Source organism: Heptranchias perlo, chromosome 11 (assembly GCF_035084215.1).
Source record: "Heptranchias perlo isolate sHepPer1 chromosome 11, sHepPer1.hap1, whole genome shotgun sequence".
In the NCBI taxonomy this organism is placed as follows: domain Eukaryota; kingdom Metazoa; phylum Chordata; class Chondrichthyes; order Hexanchiformes; family Hexanchidae; genus Heptranchias; species Heptranchias perlo.
Genome location: NC_090335.1, coordinates 39,174,507 through 39,200,327, shown reverse-complemented (window position 1 = coordinate 39,200,327; position 25,821 = coordinate 39,174,507). Strand labels below are relative to the sequence as shown.

The following is a 25,821-nucleotide window of genomic DNA, read 5'->3' as shown; positions in this document are numbered from 1 at the left end:
TACTGCGACAAAATGATTAGTGATATGACAATATAACATTGGCAGATGTTGCATATATATATATATATATATATATATATACACACACACACGTTTCCATAATATATTGTGAGCATTTTCTGTAATTTTCACATTTACTTCCTTTAACACTTTCCCTGTCGCATTCTGTTGATGACACCCAAGGTGGCAGCCTTGGCTCAGTGGTAGCATTCTTGCCTCTGAGTCAGAAAGTTTTGGGTTCAAGTCCCATTCCAGAGGCCTTAGACAAAATGTAGGCTGACACTTCAGTGCAATACTGAGGGAGTGCTGCATTGTTGGAGGTGCCGTCTTTGGGTAAGGCATTAAACCAAGGCCCCATCTGTCATCTCAGGTAGACATGAAAGATCCCATGGCACTATTTGACGAAGAGCAGAGGAATTCTTCCCAGTGACCTGGCCAATATTTATCCCTCATCCAACATCACTAAAACAGATTATCTGGTCATCAACTGTTTGTAGGACTTCGCTGTGCGCAAATTGGCTACCGTGTTTCCGACATTCCAACAGTGACTGCACTTCAAAAGTACTTCATTGGCTGTAAAGCGCTTTGGGACAACCTGAGGTAATGATAGGTGCTATATAAATGTAAGTTAGTTCTTTCTTTCACATTGTTATAAAACAGTACAGTATATTCTCTAGGTCACCATGAGCAATGTCATAGGAGATCTGCTATTGCGTAACATTGAAAGGAATCTATTTGGGTTTCAGTAATGCCTAATGTCTCTACTGCTATGTATGTAATGATTTGCAGAGAAGAGCAACTGTGTTATGAAAACTACAGATGACTTTTCATTAATATTAAAAATGTATTGCATTATGAAAATAAGTAAAACAAGTTTTGTGAGGAAAGTAAACTGCAATAAGGTGAAATTTTCAAGGTTTTTGTAGTTTAATACTGCACTTTACAAACATTATCCCAATTTGAGCTGCAGATGCTACTTATCACATATGTTACTGATTACTTGTACAGTAGAATCTTTTCCTGACTTCTACCTCCAACCAAAATCCAAGGTACCCCTCCTGCGGAGAAACGCAAGATGGTTTGTCCTGTGGACAATGCTATTCATGTTGTCAATGCTGCTCCTTGGTTGGCCCATTAGGAGATTGCAATCTGTGGAACTGGGAGGAAATCGGGAGAAGGAGCTCCCTTCCTCAATTTCCTGACTTTTTTTTGCTTCCGAGATGACCCATGTGAGAGGTTAAAGTTTACCACAAGGGTTAGCCTGGGTGAAAATGGTGGTTGATTCCCACGGCAATTATGTGAAAATTTTGATTTTGTGATTCATTCAGAGGGAGGTAACCAAAGGAGATCTATGCTAAAACGTGGCTCAACTAAATCCTTCTTAATTAAAAGCATTGTGAAAATGTTTATCCATAGATATTTACAGAGGACCATTTCAGCTCATTGTGTCTTTGCCAGCTCATTACTAGAGAAATCCAAAACTAATCGCACTGCACTGTTTTTGTTTTTTTATTTGTTCTCAGGATGTGGGTGATTCTGGCATGGCCAAATTATTGCCCAGAGAAGCTGGTGGTTTGACTTGCTAGCGTGAGACTGAAGTCACATGTAGGCCAGACTGGTCTGAAAAGCAGTAACGAACCAGTTGGGATTTTCCACAAACCAGCAGCTTTCTTAGTCATTTATTGAATTAAATTTCACAATTTGCCTTGGTGGGACTTGATCTCAGAGGGGGTCTTGAACTCAGAGTGGGACTTGAACTCACTCTGAGGCTCCTCTGGGGCTATTAGCCACTACACTACTATACCCTAACATCTTGTTACAGCCTTACTGTCAGCAGCAGTCATTATGATGTATAGCAACTTTAAAAAACACATTTAAAAAATAAATAAATGTGTAACTTGCTGAAGTACTGCAAACAATTGACTGGGCAGTTCTTTGGGACACTAGTTTTTAAATATATGTTTCAAATACTAGTTTTCCTGAATATGTTACAGAAAGAGCAAGTGAATATAACAACATTTTAAGTTTTAAAAAACAAAAACATTTTTGTGATATTATCAGAAAATGGTCTCAGCTAGCTATAGGTGAAAAGGAATCCAATAATATTTGTATCAGACAAATGGCCAGTACATAAATCTGAACAGATTCATCATTTTCAATAAGAGTCAACTAGTCTTATTTGAGGATGCCACTGCCTACAGTCAGAAATTAATTTGAGCAAAGTGTGTTTGCTGGCTGGGCAGTTTCTCTTTGAAGTGTTAACGTATATGAGTCAACAGCAATAATCAAATTCATTGGCCCTGATTTTGCTGCCAAAATAACGGCGAGTTTAATGCGCACTCGTTATTAATGTGTAAATCATCCAACTTGTGGCGAGGAAGAGATACCCCGTGAATTGCGAATCACCAAAAGTTGCTGGACAATTTGCGCCGATCCGCCATTAGTCTCTTGAAAACAGTAGCTCGTCATCAACCACACCCCCACTCCGTGAATTTCTTGACTTTGCTGCATTTGCGCATTAATTACCAATTAAAGTCACCGCAGAAAGTTAGTGCTGTTACTTAATAGCATAAGTACCTTTTTAATGATGAGATTTATGTTCCTGAAATGCCATTCAAACCCTCTGGCCCAGAAAGGGAACAAATTAAACTGACTTTCAGTTTTAGTCTGAACATATTGTTCTACAGTGTAGTATTTACCGCCTTTGGGCAAAGTACACAATCTCTGTTGCAATATAGTCTAGATAAGGGGGAATTTCCATTCCTACGACACACTGTTCTGCTCATGGTGTTCAACAGTGTGCACATTTCTGTTCATAGGAGACTCGGTCTATATTTTGGAAGCTGATTTTCTGATATTTGCATTAATCAAAACAAATTAGCGGATAGCCCAAATCTTAACACATCTAATCATCTACAGTTTAATGAGAACTGACAAGAAAATGATAATGAATGTTCAAAATGAAGTTCTGTAGAGCAAATAAATTGGACCAGGTGGAATTTTTTTTTAAAAGTAACATGATCATGTCAAAAATGAATGAAGCCTACTGAAAAAAGAATTGAAACTTAAAAAGTAATGAAAAGCATTAAGTGTCAAAAAAGATGTGAATAATTGGTTCTACTGCATGGCTTCCTCATGACTAGGATCACCACTTATGAAAACACAGAAACCACACATTGCACTCAGCCTCTGTTTCCTTGTATAAAAACACAATTCAGATTATAGGCAACATTCTCCGATGGAAATTGGAGGATATGGTAAACTTTAGATATAAAGAAGACTGAGCAAGCAATAGTACATTAAGATTGAGTTATATAATTCTCTTACATGTCGGTAATAGCCTGAGATTTTCTCTACATTTTGAAACATTTAATGTTTTGGGTCATTTAAGAAAATGTATCAGTACAAGATGATATATTTTAATTACTAATGGTTTGGGAATCAGTGTTGAGGGGGGTCATCAATTTAAAATTGTCACTTAGAGTGAAGAGAGGAGCTAGGAGAAATTTCTTTACATATGGAATGCTTTGCCAGATGGAATAATTGAGGCAGAAAGCTTTGCACTTTTTAAGGATGGAACAGTTAAACATTTGAAGCAAAGGAAGATACAGGCTATGGGGAGAGAGCAGGGTAGTGGGATTAGTTTTACTTTTCTTTAACAAAGCCAACACAGATATGATGGACTCAACAGTTCGCTCCTGTGCTATAAACTACTATGGTTTCATGGTTTTAATTTACATTTACTTTACACACTTAATGCATCCAGTACAGCTAAAAATATGTGGGTTGAATTTCCTCGCCTGCTGTAACTTCACCAGAAGAGCTGCGGAAACCCAAAAAACAGTGCAAACAGCGGAAATTCACCCGCATATAATTTAGTAACAAGCTAGTCCTTTGGGAGATTGATTAAATGAATATAAATTAACTCACTGTAACTAATTCCAAACTACATTGAAGTAAATAATTTTGACAGGTAGATGAAATCAACTTTGAATCTGCTTTTAGCGAGAGCCTAGCGGTAGCTGGAAACACAATGGGTTGGAGGCAGGATCTCGATTTTTAGCATTTTAACCCCATGCCTGATCCTTTCCTGCCCGTCAAGGCGGGGTGAGGGGGGGGGGGGGGTTAAAATCGAGGCTATTGTCTTTGTTGCAACAACCAAGGAGCGTGTAGCAGCTTCACTGGATTCTGTATCAGACCCAAATAGCTGAGGCCCAAGCACTGATCCTTGCGGCACCCCACTAGTTACAAACTGCCAACCTGAGAATGACCTGTTTATCCTTTGTTTTCTGTCCATTAACCAATCCTCTATCCATGCTAATATATTACCCCCAAGTCCGTGAGCCTTTACCTTGTGTAACAACCTTTTATGTAAGGAATCTTACAACACCAGGTTATAGTCCAACTGTTGGACTATAACCTGGTGTTGTAAGATTCCATACATTTGTCCACCCCAGTCCATCACCGGCATCTCCACATCATGGCTACAATCTTTTATGTGGCACCTTATTGAATGCCTTTTGAAAATCCAAATATACTACATCCACTGGTTCCCCTTTATCTACCCTGCGAGTTACATCCTCAAAAAACTCTAATAGATTTGTCAAACACTATTTCCCTTTCATAAAACCATGTTTACTCTACCTAATCATATTATGATTTTCTAAGTGTCCTGATACCACTTCCTTAATAATGGATTCCAGCATTTTCCAAACACCCAATGTCAGGCTAACTGGCCTGTAGTTCCCTGTTTTCTCTCCCTCCTTTCTTGAATAGCAGTGTTACATTTGCTATCTCCAGTCCACTGGGACCGTTCCAGAATCTAGAGAATTTTGGAAGATCATAACCAATGCATCCACTATTTCTGCAGCCACCTCTTTTAGAGCCCTAGGATGTAGGCCATCAGGTCTGGGGATTTGTCGACTTTTAGTCCCATTAGTTTCTCAAGTACTTTTTCTCCAGTGATATTAATTGTTTTAAGTTCCTAACTCTCATTTATCCCTTGGTTCCCCACTATTTTTGGTATGCTTTTTGTTTCCTCTACTGTGAAGACAGATGCAAATTATTTTTTTATATCACATCTGCCATTTCCTAATTCCCCATTATAATTTCTCCTGTCTCAGCCTCTAAAGGACCAACGTTTACTTTTGCTACTCTCTTCCTTTTTACATACTTGTAGAAGCTCTTACAATCTGTTATTATATTTCTTGTTAGTTTACTTTCATATTCTATTTTCTCTCTTTTTATCAATTTTTTGGTCCTCCTTTGTTGGTTTCTAAGAAATGTTTTGGTTGTCTTTTGTTGGTTTCATTTTGCAGGGCAAGCTATTTGTCCTTACCACTAGTCATCTCATCATACACACGAGGTAATTTGGTCATCAGCGATAAGACAATATAAAAATTACTCTGGATGACAAATTTGAGACAGCTAGAATACTTCGGTTATGTTGAATGAATAGCCATTGATAGGTTGCCTTCCTGCATAATGAACACTCATGTCAATGGCACAAGAAGTTGTGGAAGAGAATATCAGCATTAGATTGATCTTATCAGAGAAACACTGAGTAGAGATTAGATGAGATTGTAGACTCCATAGGAGAAGGATGAATGGCACCAGGCCATCAGGAGCCCTCAATGTTACCAACTTTAGAGCTGAGAAGAACAAGAGATGATGATGATGATGACAACCACAGAGAGAGGCAGAATACAGTCACCAGTAATAAAAGCTTCATTACCCAAACAATTTAAGCAAGCTTTCAACCTGCAGAATAGAAGCCATATGTACAATGTAAGCAGTCTAACCAAAGTTGTTTTGGGTACAATTTGCACATTCTCACACTCCAGACATTAATTACCTGATGGATAAGCCCAAACCTTGGTAAAGATATCTTTGGGTAATATACAAGTGAAGGACTATAATATAATACAAATAATCCTATCTGACTTTCTTGCTATATTACGAGACATATGCTTTCTCTTCACCCTATGGATTTCACTCTTATCAATGGCTTAGTATAGCTCTTTGATTGATTCTGTCGTCACCTTCCTCCATCAATCTTATGTCATCCAGGAGGCTCTTGACAGAGAGTCAGGAGGGGAATGAGAAGCAAGAATCTTTTTTTTATAGTTTGTTTGGTATGTATCTGAGAAATGGAATCTGATAGTATGGCAAACTGTAGCTCTGGGCGGTGTCAACCTTTTCAAAACTCTTAGAGCTACTGTGCTCATTTTTTAAGAGAGGTACTGGATCCCTCTTTTGCACTCTAGTGATCTCCCAATATCAATATGAGGAGATCTATAGTTTTTGATTTTGTTTCTCCCAACAAGCTTTCTAAATCAGTCTATTTTCAAGAGTTGATCTGATTCGGTGCTTCAGAGAGCTCTGCTCTGCAGGACTCAGTCAGAACTCAGCACAAATGCATTTCTATTATTTTCAGATGGGAGATTTTTTTGGGAAGGGGACTAATGGACTAGCACCTAGATGTATGATTTGTGTTTATCGGTATCTGTGAGCATGTGCGTAATGTCATTAGCTATAGCACCCCCTTTATTAAGCATATAGTTATGCATATTTTCAAAGCTTTTACTGTTTACTATGTGATTTACTTCTGAGAAAGATCTGAAATTATACAAAGTGTCATGAAGAATCCTCAATTCAATAACAGTGAATAGAAGACATACTTTGAAATCATACAGGATCATACATCAGTATAGAAAGAGATGCATTAGAGCAATATATTATGATAATATACAGAATCTGTCGAAGTACAAAGACCACATGTGCATTGTTCTCCATTCAGTTTGCCGCAAGTACGTCTTGATAAATCATCCCATATTTCTAGAAGGGACAATGGACTATTTTTGCACCTTATGGAGTAGCTGAAATCTGATGAAACTCATCACATGTAGCTAGCACCTGAATGCAACTCTACAATCAGACTCATACAAAATGTTACTAAATGGTTTACAGTCACTGTGCTAATCTTGCAGGAGCTTTTCTAAAGGGAGTTGAGTCACTGCCTTATTAATATATTTATGATCTACTTTCACTTTATGAACAGTAAGATGAAAAACTTAACATTTTGGTTGTAACCCTTCATCAGAACTGAAAATTTAAAACAAGGCTCTCCTCAGTGTAGGAAGAGATGCATTAGAGCAATATATCTGAAGTCTGAACCTGCGGTTCCTCGCATACTGAGCAGGATTACTATTGCAACAACACATCATCAGCAGGGTAAAGCTAACCTGTCCGCAGTGATGCTCTAGTGAATTATAACTGGACTTTGCCTGTTACTGTAGGACTCACTTAATCAGCCTTAACCATCTTCAGCCAGAAGTGCCGAGTGGATAATCCATCTCAGCCTCCTCCCGATATCCCCACCATCACGGAAGCCAGTCTTCGGCCAATTCGATTCACTCCACGTGATATCAAGAAACGGCTGAGTGCACTGGATGCAGCAAAGGCTATGGGCCCCGACAACATCCCAGCTGTAGTGCTGAAGTCTTGTGCTCCAGAACTAGCTGCGCCTCTAGCCAAGCTGTTCCAGCACAGCTACAACACTGGCATCCACCCGACAATGTGGAAAATTGCCCAGGTATGTCCTGTCCACAAAAAGCAGGACAAATCCAATCCGGCCAATTACTGCCCCATCAGTCTACTCTCAATCATCAGCAAAGTGATGGAAGGTGTCGTCGACAGTGCTATCAAGCGGCACTTACTCACCAATAACCTGCTCACCGATGCTCAGTTTGGGTTCCGCCAGGACCACTCGGCTCCAGACCTCATTACAGCCTTGGTCCAAACATGGACAAAAGAGCTGAATTCCAGAGGTGAGGTGTGAATGACTGCCCTCGACATCAAGGCAGCATTTGACTGAGTGTGGCACCAAGGAGCCCTAGTAAAATTGAAGTCAATGGGAATCAGGGGGAAAACTCTCCAGTGGCTGGAGTCATACCTAGCACAAAGGAAGATGTTAGTGGTTGTTGGAGGTCAATCATCTCTGCCCCAGGACATTGCTGCAGGAGTTCCTCAGGGCAGTGTCCTAGGCCCAACGATCTTCAGCTGCCTCATCAATGACCTTCCCTCCATCATAAGGTCAGAAATGGGGATGTTCGCTGATGACTGCACAGTGTTCAGTTCCATTCGCAACCCCTCAGATAATGAAGCAGTCCGAGCCCGCATGCAGCAAGACCTGGACAACATCCAGGCTTGGGCTCATAAGTGGCAAGTAACATTCGCGCCAGATAAGTGCCAGGCAATGACCATCTCCAACAAGAGAGAGTCTAACCACCTCCCCTTGACATTCAACGGCATTACCATCGCCGAATCCCCCACCATCAACATCCTGGGGGTCACCATTGACCAGAAACTTAACTGGACCAGCCATATAAATACTGTGGCTACGAGAGCAGGTCAGAGGCTGGGTATTCTGCGGCGAGTGACTCACCTCCTAACTCCCCAAAGCCTTTCCACCATCTACAAGGCACAAGTCAGGAGTGTGATGGAATACTCTCCACTTGCCTGGATGAGTGCAGCTCCAACAACACTCAAGAAGCTCGACACCATCCAAGATAAAGCAGCCCGCTTGATTGGCACCCCATCCACCACCCTAAACATTCACTTCCTTCACCACCGGCGCACTGTGGCTGCAGTGTGCACCATCCACAGGATGCACTGCAGCAACTCGCCAAGGCTTCTTCGATAGCACCTCCCAAACCCGCGACCTCTACCACCTAGAAGGACAAGGGCAGCAGGCGCATGGGAACAACACCACCTGCACGTTCCCCTCCAAGTCACACACCATCCCGACTTGGAAATATATCGCCGTTCCTTCATTGTCGCTGGGTCAAAATCCTGGAACTCCCTTCCTAACAGCACTGTGGGAGAACTGTCACCACACGGACTGCAGCGGTTCAAGAAGGCGGCTCACCACCACCTTCTCAAGGGCAATTAGGGATGGGCAATAAATGCCGGCCTTGCCAGCGACGCCCACATCCCGTGAACGAATAAAAAAAAAAATCACAGATGTGTATTTTCAACCTTAAGTCTTTGCCCTAACCTAACTTTAAGTATAACAACCATAACAGGCTGCAACTGGTGAAGGGAACCTGCAAGAGTAAATATTATTTTGGGCAATATAGAAAAGAAGTATGTAATACACTTGTCTTTATCAGTGGAGAGGAGGGGGCTGTAAAACCAATTATAAAGTCTTGAGCTTTACAGGATCTCTTTTGTCTTCATGCAATAAATCCAAATACAATGGAGTGGATTTTTGTTTTTACCACCTGCAAGTTAAATATCACCTGGGCAGAGTGGAGAGAGAAAAATCTGGCAGAGAGAATCACATGCACATGACAGAACCTATCTGATTTTTTTCCCACTTAAATTAATGGAAGGAAAATCCAGCAGAGTCTGTAATTTGTTCCCATCAAAACGGGTCAAACCAATCAATTCAAATACAAGTATCCTGTGGGTTTCCTAAAATACACGTTTGATTGGCAGCTTTATTTGAGCTTGAGAAATCCAATATTGTCCTAGTCTCTCTTCAAAAGATGTGAAAGTATATCTCAGGTCAGCAGTCCTTCTGAAGCCATCAGAGAGAGTTAGGTTGGAGGCGATGTGGTGGGTTAGCAGCAAAACTCCTATGCAAGATCATGGTCAGGGATTTCAGATCCAGTTATACATTGAATGTTAACAAAGAGTTGCATCTCCTGTGCTATTTGTTTTTACATTCCAAGGAGAAATAGTAGTCTGTAATAAATGTAACTTACTGTTTATTCTTGATATTGTTTACATATCTATTAATGATTAATAAATACACCTGTAGTTTATAACCTAAACCCAATCTGAAAGAATGCTCATTCTACCACTCTCTGGAGTCAAGGAAATCACCTGGCAGCATGTGGTAAATCCAGTGAGCTGGAGTACAGCAACAAGGATTTCTGTTCCACCTCTGGACCTGCTACAATTACATACTCAGCAGATAAAGGAACACACTGGTTTGTAGGGAGCGATGGTTCGCTTACAGTAATGAACTTAGGGATTGAATCCAAGGAGAATATCTGAGGTAATACCTAAAAATGTAATGTCACAAAGTAAAATATCAAATACGTTATTAGTAAAATTACTTTTGGTGCCTTTACCGTAATTAACTTTAAATAAATAACTATATACAATACCATTGATATTGTTAAAAAGTGTTTTTTTTTTGTCTACTAAATGTATTTGTAAATAAAGATACAGGAGTAGATATTGGACCTGTTTGTGCCCAAATGAATGGTGAGTATTCCATTACACTCCTGACTTGAGCCTTGTAGGTGGAGGAGAGATTTTGAGGGGTCAGGAGGTGAGCCACTCATTGTAGAGTATTCAGCCTCTGCCCTGCTCTTGTAGCCACTATGTTGATATGCACAGTCCAGTTCAGCTTCTGGTCAATGGTGACTCCCAAGATGTTCATGGAGGGAACTCCGTGATGGTGGTGCTGTTAAGATCAGGGGAAGATGGCTGGGCATTTTCTTGTGAGAGACAGTCATTACCTGGCACTCAGGTAACATGAATCTATAATAAAGGATGTGATAACAGGACACTTAGAAAATGTCAACGGGATTAGACAAAGTCAACATGTTTGACAAACCTACTGGAGTTTTTTGAGGATGTAACTGGTAGAATAGATAAAGGAGAACCAGTGGATGTGGCTTATTTGGATTTTCAGAAGGCCTTTGATAAAGTCCCACATAAGAGGTTAGTGTGCAAAATTAAAGCATATGGGATTGATGGTAATATACTGGCATGGATTGAAAATTGGTTAACAGACAGGAAACAGAGAGTAGGAATAAATGGGTCTTTTTTGGGGTGGCAGGCGGTGACAAGTGGGGTACCGTAGGGATCAGTGCTTGGGCCCCAGCTATTCACAATATAAATCAATGATTTGGATGAGGGAACCAAATGTAATATTTCCAAGTTTGCTGACGACACAAAACTAGGTGGGATTGTGAGTTGTGAGGAGGATGCAAAGAGGCTTCAAGGCGATTTAGACAAGTTGAGTGAATGGGCAAATACATGGCAGATGCAGTATAATGTGGATAAATGTGAAGTTATCCACTTCGGAAGGAAAAACAGAAAGGCAGAGTGTTACTTAAATGGTGGTAGATTGGGAAATGTTGATGTACAAAGGGATCTGGGTGTCCTTGTACACCAGTCACTGAAAGCAAGCATGCAGGTCCAGCAAGCAATTAGGAAGGCAAATGGTATGTTGGCTTTCATTGCAAGAGGATTTGAGTATAGGAGCAAGGATACCTTACTGCAGTTATATAGGGCCTTGGTGAGACCACACCTGGAGCATTGTGTCCAGTTTTGGTCTCCTTACCCAAGAAAGGATATACTTGCCAAAGAGGGAGTGCAGCAAGGTTCACCAGACTGATTCCTGGGATGGCAGGACTGTCGTATGTGGCGAGATTGGGGCAACTCGGCCTCTATTTACTCGAGTTTAGAAGAATGAGAGGGGATCTCATTGAAACATAAAATTCTGACAGGGCTAGACAGACTGGATGCAGGGAGGATGTTTCTCCTGGCAGGGGGGGTCAAAAACGAGGGGTCACATTCTCAGGATATGGGGTAGAACATTTAGGACTGAGATGAGGAGAAATTTCTTCACTTCGAGGGTGGTGAACCTGTGGAATTCTCTACCGCAGAAGGCTGTGGAGGCCAAGTCACTGAATATATTTAAGAAGGAGCTAGATAGATTTGTAGACACAAAAGGCATCAAGGGTATGGGGAGAGAGCGGGAATAAGATATTGAGATAGAGGATCAGCCACGATCATATTGAATGGTGGAGCAGGCTCGAAGGGCCAAATGGCCTACTCCTGCTCCTATTTACCACGTTCCTATGTTTCTATGAATGTTAACTGCCACTAGACAACCCTAGCTTGGATGTTATTTAGATCCTGTTGTAAGCCATGGGCTGTTTCACAATTTGACAATTTGCTTTTGCATGTCCCATCACAGAATTAGAACAGGATTTTCAGAAGTTACATCAGAAAATAAGCTATTTAGATTTAAACTGAAACTCCATTAGTTGCATGAATTAGCAATAGTGTGTTATGCTATATGCAAACCTGAATATGCCTAATTTGATAGCTATTTGCAATGTAAAAAGAAATACTTTATGTCTTTCTAGATCAAGCAACCGGGTCCCCAACCTTCTCCGGTCCAGCTGCATATATTACCTTTGGTGTGTTTGTAGCTGTGATAGCCATTGGAATCATTTTTATATTGCTATGCTATTTTCACGTAAGTAACAAGAATTTACTATATTTAAACATAAATATACTCTTGAGAATTGTGTCTGCACTAAATCAGCAGTTGAATAAACATATTATAATAGATACACAGTTCTTTTAACTTGTTGCCCTCACAGAATTTTCACATTTGTCCAATTAACGTGTCGTTGTTGAACTGAATTATGGCTATTCACACATGTTTACTTGTGCACTCAATTCTTCTCATGCTGCTTTATTATTAAAGCTCATTATTTAAAAAGGACAAACTCTTAAAATTAGATTATTACCATTTTGAGATTGAAAAAGCCCAGAATAGCCATGCACCACATTCAATGTTATGACTTTTATTACAATATGATGCTTTTCAATGTAAGTTACATTATCACGTCACACTTTATTGGGGTGGCAGTGGGGCTGGAGGATAGGAACTTAGAAACAGGAGTAGGCCATTCAGCCCCTCAAGCCTGTTCTGCCATTCAATTAGATCATGGCAAAAATCTATGGATCACAGCCTGGAAAGTTTCAATTGACCCAGCATCCACAGCCTTTTGGGGAAAGAGTTCCGGATTTCAGCTAACCTTTGTGTGAAGAACTGCTTCCTGATTTCACTCCTGAATGGCCTGGCTCTAATTTTAAGATTATTGTTCTGGATTCCACCAACCAGAGGAAATAGTTTCTCTTCATCTACCCTATCAAATCCTTTTATCATTATAAACACCTTGATTATATCACCCCCTCAATCTTCTATACTCAAGGGAATACAAACCAAATTTATGCAACCTGTTGTCATAATTTAAACCTTTTAGCCTCCATATCATTCTGGTGAGGCTGTGCTGCATCGCTCCAAAGCCAATATATCCTTCCTGAGATGCATTGTCCAGATGCGATGCCCAAGGCTCTATACAACTGAAGTATAACTTCCTTCCCTTTGTATTCCAGCTTGCTGGAGATAAAGGCCAATGTTCCATTAGTCTCCTTGATTGCTTTTTGTATCTGTCCACTAGCTTTTAGTGATTTGTGTCCATGGATATCCAAAATCTGTTTGCTCCTTCATAGTTCGTAGTTTCTCACCATTTAAAAAATACTCCGATTTGTCTTTCTTGGTTCCAAAGTGGATGACTTCACACTACCCCACATTGAACGCCAATTGCCATAGCTTTTCCCACTTACTTACTAAATCTATGTCTCTTTGTAACTTCCTGCTCCCATCTACACTACTTACCTGTGCCTCTAAACTTAGTGCCATCTGCAAACTTCAATATACAACTCTCTATTCCTTCATCCAAGTCATTGATAAATATGGTGAAGAGCTAAAGCTCCAGTACAGATCTCTGGGAAATATCATTTGTCACATCCCGCCAATCAGAGTATGTTCCCCATATCCCTACTCTCTGTCTCCTACCTCCCAATCAATGTCCAACCCACATTGCAAGGTTGCCTCCAATTTCGTATGTTTTGATTTTTGCTAATAATCTCTTGTGCAGAACCTTATCAAATGCCTTCTGGAAGTCCATATAGGCAACATCCCTTATTCAGCATGTTAGTGACCTCCTTAAAACATTCAACTAAATTAGTCAGACATGGCTTACCCTTCACAAATCCATGCTGACACTTTCTGATCAGCTCAAATTTGTCCAAGTGCTCCGTCACTCTGTCCCTAATGACACATTAGAGTGACTTCCCCACAACTGACATTAGACTGACAGATCTGTAGTTACCTGGTTTCTCTCTCACACCCTTCTTAAAATAATGGAGACACATTTGTAATGTTCCAATCCAACAGCAAAATTTCCGAATCAAGAGAGCTTTGGAAGATTATTATTATGGAATACTTCCCATTCAGCTTATCAGGGACAATTGGGCCACTTTAAAACAAATCCAACCAGCAATAAAACAAATGATAGCAACAATTTAGGACATTGATGAAGGGGTAAGTAAACCCACTGCAAAGCCTGTAAAAATCATAGGAATGTTTGAAGTCATCTTTACTCTCTAGCTTAAATATGAATGAATCCTTTATTTTCTCTACATTTTCCCCCTTCTCAACATTCCTTTATAGAAAGGCAACTTCTCATACCAGAAAAGCTTGGATAAAACATCAAATCATGTTTTTCTTGTCTGAATTTCCTTTCATATTTAAATTGTTTTGCAGCAGAGGAAGTCTAGAGTCAACATACCAAACCAGATCAATATAATCCTAAAAAACACGGCTGACAATGATAATCAGGACAACAAACAGCAGCCAAACAAGCCAATGGCAACCAGCAGTGATTGTGAAGACTCAGGTGATGACTATATGAGCACCATGATAAGGAGACAGGTTTCGGATCAGCCTGCAGACTAAAAACTCATGGTTTGTGAAAAGACTGGGTCATTTTGCACAGTTTTTCACTCGTGAAGATATATACCCAATATTCATGAAGGAAATATTCAAGAAAGAAAAAACATGAAAGCGTAACACTTGTTGCTACAAATTGTACTTAGATTTCTAAAGATGCCATTGTGTTCAAAATAAGTAGATTTAATCAGCTGATATTTTCTCGTGATGACGTTTTCAAAATGTTTTGTTGTACGGCAACATTATTTGTGATTGATTTATATGCAAAAACATTGCAGCCAAGTTAAAAATCTGTTGTGAAAATGTTCCACCACCTCTGGAGGTATTTCTAGGTAACTTCCACACAACAGGTAATTTCCAGAATTATGTACACCATATACTGTTGCAAATGCTCAATTGACAGGGAAATTATTCGCAACAAATTAATGTGATCTGATAAACAAGGTATATGTAAAAAAAATTAAAGGTTAAACCTTTATTAATTCTGTTTGTTGCTGCAGAAAATAGACAAATGTGGAAGAATTAACATTTCATCGGGAAGTGTAATACATGTAAGCATTATAATGTGTTTTATTGATTTTGTTTTAAGAGGTGTTGTTATTCAGTTCCATAGTTTTCAGTCTTCCCTGCTCTCCTGAAGGCACTAGGGCAAGTTTTCTTGTCCCCTCTCTCTCCTAGTGCTGGACTTGTCCAGCCTAGATGTATTGGAATTTTCTTTCCTGGGCCATTAATACAGCCTGGTGCACCTCTAGGCCAGACTCAACCCCTCCCCTACCACAACAAGACCTTGCACTGGCAAAAGAGAAAGGTACATTAAGCACGGTTGCAGGTCTGAGCAGTTACATGTAACATGCAATCATACAGTATATTTGATGCAGGTACAGATTAACGCACAGCCCTGTGCCCAGGGGCCTCAACCAAATATGGGGCCAATGATAAAACATGCCATAATGCAGATAAATTGCACAAAGCCACTGAATCAATTTGATTTAAGTGTAGTGTATTGTGATATGATTTGATTTACTATTAACACAGTGTATAAACATTTTACTTGCCTATTTCTTCATGCATTTTACTGTATCTTTCTGTTTCAATGGATCAGAGTGGGCGAGGGGGGTTGTGGAGGGAAATAATGTTCTTGATGCCTAGGGCCCCAAGAATTCTTAATCTGGCTCTGATTTGATAATTATGTCTAGTTTCTTAGTTGGTGGCAAGGAGTCCAGTGAAGGTACATTGACAGTCCTTGCTAAACAGCTGCTCACCTATCTTCCAATGTGACCATGAGACCTCCTGTTTATCATTTGGGGTCTGCATTCTTGCTGTGTAGGAAAATAATTGCATATTTTTAAAAACAATTTTCAGTGGCTACAGCAAGGTATATTATTCGGGCTTAATAAGTTCCAAAGACTACCTAAGATGTAAGAATCTCTTAAGCTTTCACTGTAAACTTTCACTGTGTTGTCCTTTGCATTGCCCTACGTTTGGGTAAGCCTGCTAAAGACTGGCATAGAATCACAGTTTACACCCTTCAGCAGAATTAGAGTTCCCATTTTTATTTAAATTGTATGTTGTTGAAATTTTTGTATGTGATTTTTAATTGTTAATGTTCCCAGGTGATCAATTGAAATTATTTTAATGATAATGTGCTTGGATGACAAAAATGTGAATTGATTTCTGTGCTGTACTCATTGTTATTTAATAACTAGACAAGATCAGCATTGTATTCAGCTAATATTCTGTGTAAATTAAACCATTCTAATACTATTTCAGGTAAAAGGGCTGTGGGTCTTGATTATTTAGCACTATCCAGATGCATTAAACGTTTTAAACTGTCCTGCTACACACATTCTGTTCCTGAGAACGTTGCTTCAACAAGCAAAGTAACAATAAAACGTGGAACCAATGCACAGCCCTCTCAAGAGAAAACAAATTATCAAAATAAAATGGAAACCATTCTACAATGACATCCAAAACATATTTGAAGACAGAAAGACAGCTTTACAGAGACACAGCTTAAATAAATATTACAAAATCTGCAATTTAAATAGTGACATACAACAACATAGCAATGATTACATAATCTGTGCCACAACTAGCAACTGAAATCCTGTAAAATATGACAGCTTGCCCTGTTCCACTCTCCTGAGCCAATATTGAAATTAGCTGCTACCAGCTATCCCTCTGGACTCTGTAGATAATCCCCAGATTGGAACTGGAGTGATTTCTTAAGTAAGAATGGCACTCTCCTGCTCTTAGAGTTGGAGATTGTGCTGTTTCCTGATCCAGTTATCTATTTGAGTTAACCTGCATCTAAATTTGTTGGATGAGTCTCCTGGAGGAGATTACATCACAGTTCACTTGATTAATAATATGGCTTTCTTCACTAGAATCTCCCATACATTTTCCAAGATATTTTCTTAATCTGTTAGCTTGATTTATGTCACAAACAAAAACCAACAGCGAAGATTTCCAAACATCTGTTAAATGCAGTCTTAATACTAAAATGGTGTTGGTTATGTGAATGTGACCTTGGATGTCTATTAACTTGTAAAGAGTCAGTGAAGGTATTAATAAACAAATAAAAGCCCTGGAGAGGGATATCCTTCTTTCACTTTAAGTCCATTCTATGTGGGACAGACACAGAAATGTCCTCCATCTTTTCAACCATTCAGATTCAACATGATGTAATCCGGGGAAAGTCTATAAAATTAGTTATGGTTACAACTATAGTTAGGTTTTGTTTGTGTCTATCAAGGCAACCAGAATTTACCAGATATGCGGGGAGTACCATGGCAACAGGAGGACACAAAATTCTTAAAGTGCTGCTGACCATTTTGCTTGATACCTATCTGTTCTGGCACAAAGATGATGTCTGGAGCAAGTGGGAAAACTAACACTTCACTGAAGAAAGTCTGGACGCTGTAGCAGGAGAGGTTGCTATTTTTGGGGCTGAGGACAAGCCTCCCACCCAAGGTCATTTGCAGGAAGCATGGAAAGAGGTGTCCAGCCCTGTTAATGTAGGCTTCTAAGTACATAGGTCATGGGAGTAAATGACAAAGAAGTTCTTCGACCTGAGGAAGATCTCTAAGGTTGGGCTGACTGAAGTATGTTCACTCCAAAGAAAGGAATGTCTGTACCACACACGGCATGGTGCCTTATCAGCAATGCAGTCTGGAAAACACTTTCTACCAGCTGCAACTTAGCATCTGCCAAAGGATAAGGCTTCCTTTGCCTCAGTTGACTGATGCATGATTTGTTTCAGGCTCCTATGGCTCCTTAAACAGCTCTGTAGCTATTCTCTCACATCAGGTGGAATGTAGGCTGGTCACTGGCATTCATCTCATGTTACACCCTAAAGCTGAAAGCATCTGTTTTTTCTGATTTTAAAGGCGGAGGCTGCCCACAAACATTGAGAGAGCATTTGCACTGATGGTGCACCTGCTCAACTGTGCCACCTCACCCATCATGAGGGGCTCACCCTTTATATTATTGGCATGATGGCCATAGAGGGATTGGGCGAGGGAGAGTTTGGTGGCTTTGTGACTCTTCCAAGGGTTAAACCATTTGCACATTGATGGAATGAAAGCCTTTTGTAATCCATATTTCGCAAAACCTTGTTGTTTGTTGTTGGTGGCTAGATATGTTCTAGAAAGGCCCAATACTTTAAGGAAAGTGGTCATCTAGTACAAAAGACGGTGTTCTCTCATCCTGTCATCTATTTTTCATGTGAAAAGTGTCAAAAGCGTTAGTCCTAGGAAACAAGGCTTTTTAACCTGTTTGAGACATTGGTGGACTGAAGTCTGACTAATATGGCAAATATTACCAGCGGTGAATTAAAATGATATGGTGTCTTAAAAGTACAATGCTGTAGTGACTTTCAAACCAATGGCCAGGGCTATTTCGTTCTAGATTTTTTTTTTGCAGGTCATGCTTCAGTAGACAGCATAACTCATGTCGAGCAGTGTGGTTAGGGCGGAGTTGACAGTTGGTGGCAGAAACAGTGCTATGGCTGAAGGTCTGAAGAAAAGGTGTCCAGTACTGCAGAAAATCAGCAGCAAACAGGAGAAAAAGCAATAATACAGAAACTATCATACGGCAAGTCCAAATAGCCCCCAAGTGAACAACATGGAAGCCGCCAAGCACCTGTTTCAAATGGGTGAGCAGTGCAAGCAGGGTCCTTAGGCCAGAAAAGGCAAGGACTTCACCTTCTGACCTATTTATATTAATTGCTATAAATGTCAGGGCTATATGGAGGCCTACACATTTGACTCAAAACAAACAAAAACTTTCTGTCCTGCTGAATTGGGACTATTGCACTGTTGCGCACACATTGTGAAGGGCTGCATCCCGAGTACACTGACGAGTTAGTTCTTATATTTATCTATGGCTCAGCTTTAGATCTTTTTCATGATACATGGTGCTGTCGTTTTAACAAAACTTTGTTCTTTAACTTGGTTTTATTAAAACAGGCAAACTGTGGAGGAAGCAATTAAGTGGGAAAGCTCAGAAGAGACAGTATTTCTGTTGAGTCCATACCTCAAGAAGAAGCCAGTATACTTGAGTTGAAAGCATTAATAAAAATGGTCTGCATTCCAATTGTGACAGCAAGCTTATTAGATAACTACCCACAAGCAGTCAATGTAAGTATTGTATAGGACATTTAATCATTGCACATGTAGCCATTATGTATTGCATTTCAGCCTGCCATGATAATATTTATTACTGAGACAGTCCCTTCTTTGAAGGAACAAATAAATAGGTCAGAGTCAGCAATTCTGCTGGTTGCAAGTTTTCTAATATGGAGAAAACACAACTTTATTTTTCTGAATAAAAGTTATTTTTATCAAGTAAATTCCCCAAATTAATAATTCTGTAAAATGGACATTTATTTGGAAATGAATATATGACTGTATTTCCAATCATGCTCATTTGCACGTATTTGACAAAAGTCTGCACAGTATTTATGAAATATTAAAGATTCACACAAATGAGATTCAGTTCAGCCAAAATGTATTTTCTTTGATTCTGTACTTTAAATAACTAGGTATGAATTCTTAATTGTTTTATCCCATGAAAAATGTAAGAGTCAGAGTGAATTACCTTGTTTTACGACATACCATCCATAGGCTCCAGCCTTCATTAACTGCATACTTCTGGAAATGTCAGGCATGGTTGGTTGTACTTAGCCAAGTTATGCAAGGTAACTAGAATTTTAATGAAACACTGCACATTGGAGCATGACGTGTTGGTAGGAATTTGTTGTATAACATGAATATATTATCAACGCTTTTCTTTTTGTAAATTGAAGATATATCTTCTGTTTGCTAATTTTAGTATATAAAGCCGGGAACAACACTTTATACTTGCATTTTTTTTTGCCAAAATTAATGAAAGGAGAAAATAAATATGCCCTAATATCAATTAAGTGAGAAATTAGCTTGGTTTAAGATTCTACAAGAGGATCCAGATTGTAAAAGTTTCTATGATCTAACATAATCATGTAAAGCAGTCAAGAAGAATTAACATATTAAAAATACAAAAATAAATGCCATAGAAATAATAGTCATCAAGCTTTATTTTTTGTTACCTCTTAATTTTGTCCTCTTGTACCACACATTATCTAGAGATGGGAAAGTGTATGATCTGGTCTGTGGGCTTTTTTTATTTTGTATGGTGTGATTCAAGTAAAGATGAGAGCTCTGCAGGGTCAGTTTCTCTTTCTACTTATAGCGCTCTGTCTATTTGAGAATTGATGAGACTTGCACAACCAGAGCTGGGAAGGATCCACAACCTTCTGGCTGAGAATGAAGTGCTCAACTGCATGAGCTATTGGGCCAGTCTTGGTTAACCAGCATCTCGTTATAATTACAGGCCAAGGCCATAGTGAGTGAGTTGCATTAAGTACTGTCTACAGACAGCAGCACTCTATTTGCTCTGAAAATGCTTAGGTATGTGCAAAGTGGGCGCTTGCTGGTAATTACATAGGCCAGTTGTTTTGTTGAAGATAAGTTTCTTTATTTAACTTCGCTGACAATTCATTGTGGGTTAGGAGGAGCAGGAGTGCTTCCCTGGGCCCCTCAAGGGGCCCTAAGGCCTCCTCAGTCCCAGCCTTGCCTTTGCCTCCCAGCACTGGCATCTCCTGTCAAGCCCTCCCCCCCTCACTAACTTCATGCCAGGGACCATTTCGTTGGGTCCCTGGTGACCTCGGGCTCATGTCACCAACCCAGATATCACTCCCGCTGCTTTTGAGGTGACTGTGCTGCACGCTAATGAGGCCCGGGAGTTAAAATGACCCGAGCTTTGCATTCAACTCTCCGTAGGGGTTTCCCTCCCACCCAGAGTTAAAATCGATCCCAAAATGTCTGAAATAGACAACAGGACAGTCAGCATCTGTGGAGAGAAATAACAGATTACTGTTTCGGGCAGAACACTTCCTTAGAATAGCACATAAGCAAATATAGGTGTGTTTACGTAGAAGGGAAACAGGAGAGTTATGGTAATCTTAATTTCCTCCTTTGAAGTTAGTCCACGTAAACTGTAATTTAAAAAACGCACAAAAGGTGAACTCATCAGGATAGATGAGAGAGAGCCTTCACTGATCTAAATTTATGGGAGGAGCTAATGTCTGCTTTCTCAACAATAGCTGGGAAATTTCTCAGTCTCGGATGCAGTGATGTAAATGCAGCGGAGCGGGACTTCTGCCGACTGACATTGGAGGAGGCTGATCCGATCCGAAAACCGGGATTAGCTAATTTAAATAATTCTGGCAGGACAAGGTTGGGAGTCCTACCAGCAGAGGGCAACGTTTGCCGACTATACAGAGGCACATATCGTTCTGAACCATTAGGCCTTTCTGGATACATTAGGCCCAGGATTCCTGGGATTGGCGGGGGGGGGGATGTAAATCGGAATTATGCCTTTGTGGAGCCAGGAATTTCTGCCCACCCTCCCAATGGCAGACAGATGGAGTTTGCCAAGATCCATTCATCAAGACAGAAGTACTTGATTAAACAGATACTGCTCAGCTGAGTCTTTGGCCTGCTACACTGTTTCAACGTAGCTCAGTGTAAGCCCAAGGAACGGTACCTCATCTTTCTACTTGACACTTTGCAGCCCTATAGCCTAAATGTCAAAATATTAGTGGGGAGGGGGGTGATTTTCCTGTCACTAGCACCAGGGAACACTATTCCTCAGTTGCTAATGACAGCAAAAGAAAGAAAACAAAGACTTGCATTTATATCGTGCTTTCCATTACCTCAGAATGTCCCAAAGCACTTTACAGACAATTAAAAACTTTTGAAGTGTAGTCAGTGTTGTAGGAAAGGTGGCAGACAGCTTGCGCACAGCAAGGTCCCACAAAGAGCAATGGGATATATGACCAGATAATCTCTTCTGTTGATGATGGTTGAGGGATAAATATTGGCCAGGACACAAGGGAGAACTCCCCTGCCTTTCTTTGAATAGTGCCACGGGATCTTTTACGTCCACCTGAGAGAGCAGATGGGGCCTGGGTTTAACATCTCATCCGAAAGACAGCACCACTGACAGTGGAATGGGGCTTAAACCCATGACCTTCTGACTCAGGTGAGAGTGCTACCACTGAGCCAAGGCTGATACAAGAATCATCAATGGGTTGAACTCACAGGCCGCGACATTAACGCAAAAGCAGGTTCCGAGCCGAGGTTGGGGGCTGGGGTGGGGGGTGGGTGCGTGGTGGAATTGAGTGCACGAAACCTGGAAGTGAAGTTCACAGATCGGATTCTGCAATCTCAACTTGATTGATGGATTAAATTTTTCCTTCTGGTTTTCGCGTCTCCAAGCTGTGCAGAGGGCGTACTGCGCACCCACATGACCTGATCTGAAGTCCACTATTTAAAGGGCCAATGCGAAAATGAAATTTGGAGGAGGCAGGAGCTATTTACCATGGATTCACAAAGAGTAAGGCCAGCACCCTCCCTGATGCTTCCCTTGATGTACTGCTGGGTGCAGACAGGCGCAGGAGGGACATCATTTTCCCCAGCAATGGGTGGAAGAAACCTGCTGCTCTTACTAAGAAGGTGTGATTGGAGGTGGCTGAGGAGATGAGCAGCAGGAGCATTGTGGCCTATTCTTGGATACAGTACAGGAAGCGCTTTAATGACCTAACCGGGTCAGGAATAGTGAATACAGTTGCTGTACAACACCCCCCTCTTACTCTGTCTTGCCAAGCATACTCCATCACATCACTCCTCACACCCACTTCAGGTTCAGCAGCACCCATCCTTCACTTTCTCTGCACTTCCTCACCTCCCCATGGATCCATCCACCGCTGTCACTCACCCCAATCTTTATACAATGTGATGCATCTGTCTGATAGTCACCCTTACCCAATGTATTGCATCCATTGGGTGAATACATGACCTTCAGCCACTCACAGGTCTGTTCTGCTGCCCCTTGTAAGAGACGAGAAGGGAGCGCAAAATGCTAGAGAGGGGGCGAGGACTGGAGGTGGCCCTCCACATATAGTGCAGCTCACTGATGCAGAGGAGGATGCCATGGAGATAAGTGACATATCTGCGTCCCTCTAAATCAGAGATGGAGAGAGTGGGAACTTGTAGATGCCTGGTGACAGAATTTAAAACATCTTTCACACACATGATGACTTTATTTCATCAATGACTGAACTATGAAAAGCCTGAGTATGGCAATTGGCAAGATTGTTACTTTGCGAGGACTAATTCATATCGCTTTCTTTTGTCTTCCAGGGATTTCACGCGTACAACAAGAATCTGCAGAGATGGATGACAACAATTCCTCAGAGGACCTCATTCCTTGAGGGTGCACCATCACAGGACGTACAGCCATGCACCAGCGCAAATACTCACACTTTGGTGGGTCATGTTAGCCAGTTAGTTGGATTTTCATCAGGTGATTCAACACCCAGAAGTGAGCACGAGCAGACACTGATGGCAGGGGCAGCTGCGGAGAGTACACATCGGGGGGCACACTCCTCTCCAAGCTCTGCTCAGCTGGACACAGATGCTGAACCCCGGGGGCCATTGTTGAGAAGGAGAATGATAGAGGTACAGCAGCAAGGTACTGTAGACGTGCCACGCACACTCTCTACAATAACGGAGAGGATGGAGGAGTCCAACTCTAACACTAGTGGATTGGTGTTGCAAGTAATTGTGAGCGTGTCTGCCATGGAGAGAGTGGCCGCCTCCGTGGAGCTTCAAGCAGGGCTCCCAAATGAGTCTATGCAAGCCAGGACCACGGCTGTGCAGGAGATGTCTGCTGCCTTAAACTGGATGACAGATACATTATCCGTGGCTTTACACCTCATCACTGACCTGCACCAAGCTGCTCACCAGCAGAGTGGTAGGAGTGATGTGGTGCTGGTCCAGGAGAGGTGTGATGGTGAAAGGGAACATGGAAGTGGGCACTCACTCAAAGCAGTCCCACATCTTACCCATTGCTCCCCCCTCTCAACCAGTACCTGACATGCTGCCTCACGTCCCCATGGCAGAGTCTGGCCGTGCACAGGTGCAGGTGGAGCAGTTTTTGGCAGGGCCCTCTCTGCGACCACCTGCTGGATCATTCTGAGCCTGCATAGGCACCACCCTTCAGATAGGTCAAGGAAGCTGAGCCTCTGTCAGTAGACACTGTCACGTGGGTAGTGCCTCCTGCGACCTCGGTCCCAGATCTGTGTTGCACGCCTCTCTCTTGTGCACATGCAGATCCCACATCACACAGCACGACGTTGCTGTCGTGGATGGTGATTGTATTAGTCATTCGATGTCCTATGGAAAACATCCATGGCACCCCCCATCCTGATGTTGTCCGTTTGAAAGCCTTCAAAGTTCTGAAAAACCTGTATGATCACAAGAACTCTTGTTTGCCAGAGGGAACTGAGAAAGCATCTGTAATCACTGAGCTTTTATTCACATTGGGCAATCAGAACTTTAAAGACCCCAGTGAAGTGCTGCCCAATCTCATCTGCGTTTCACTGGTGAGTTTCCAGAGCTTCGGGAAACCCATGCTGGAGGTGCTAAATTCAAATGCCTGTTGAAATCAATTCAAAATTGTCTCATTACCATGTGCTAATCATGTAAACAGCTGTGCTAATTACTGACCAGCTTGTCCTAATGATCGACTCGTCTCTGGTTACTCGCACACAGCCAAATGCCCCTCCATTAAACCCAACAGCGGGCGCATTAGAGCCGGGTTGCTAGTTGGGTTTTCGTACAATGGGTGAATTAGCTGGTGCCGAATGGTACAGAATGAAAGTCATACTTATAATTAAAGGGTACACTTGTTGGAATAATAATTATATGTAACAAGAGCAAAATTATTGATAAGATAACGAAGTAAGAGAGTTATACTAAACACGTTATAGCCCAATGGAAAAAGAGCTTGTTAGTAAAGAAATCAGTTTATTTACTGAAATTATTGAGAAAGTACAAGTCCAATTACATTCTGCTTACGTTGTTATATTATAACTTCTTGTTATCAAACTGAAATCTAACCTGGTCTTCTAACTTTTTTTAAACTGCAAGTCAGGGGCAGTTAACAGTCCATTAGCTGTAAGTAGGTTCCTCACTACGTGTTAATTATTGTGGCTGGGAGTTGACTCACCAGTTGAAACTAGTGTGTTTCTGAAGGTGTATAATAGAGGGATAGCTGAAAAAACAGAGCTTGGTGAGAGTTCAGTGAATCTACTAAAAAGAATGGTTTGCTAAAAAGAGTGACGACAGGAATTTGGTGAGAGTGCTAATTAGGTGCAGAGGGGAAGGAGGGCAACAATAAATAAGTAAATATATAAATAAAAAGTAATTAATTAGATCTAAGAGGATAAAATTAAAATTAATTAACTAGAGGATACCAACATTAAAGGGATCTGAATTGCATTAATTAAAAATCTGGTATACATAAATAATAAATAGGGAGTTAAGGGGATACTATAATAAAGAAGTTAAAAAACAAGACTAGTTAGTTACAAATTAATCTGAAATCAAGCTGAACTAAATATAATCTAGATCTTGAGTAATTGTATTATACCTAGAATTAAATTTCTAATAAATAAATTTTTAAAAACTAGAAATGGCAGTGCAGGCTATGTGTCAGAACTGTGATATATGGGAGTTTGTGGAGAGTGAGACTGTCCTGGATTGCCACATCTGCAGGAAATGTCTCTGCCTTGAGACACTCTAGCTCAGATCCTTGAG

The 25,821-nt window shown here is 40.9% G+C and overlaps 1 protein-coding gene across 1 annotated transcript in view; it reads left to right on the top strand.

Annotated features, from left to right (window-relative positions):
• Positions 1-16,412, top strand: part of LOC137326938 (T-cell immunoreceptor with Ig and ITIM domains-like) — a 43,881-nt gene extending 27,469 nt beyond the window's left edge. Inside the window, exons 3-4 of the mRNA XM_067992314.1 lie at positions 12,177-12,289; positions 14,432-16,412. Of these exons, the coding sequence (XP_067848415.1) occupies positions 12,177-12,289; positions 14,432-14,623 (305 nt within the window). The 3' untranslated portion in view covers positions 14,624-16,412. The remainder of the gene's footprint in view (positions 1-12,176; positions 12,290-14,431) is intronic.
• Positions 16,413-25,821: the final 9,409 nt, after the last annotated feature.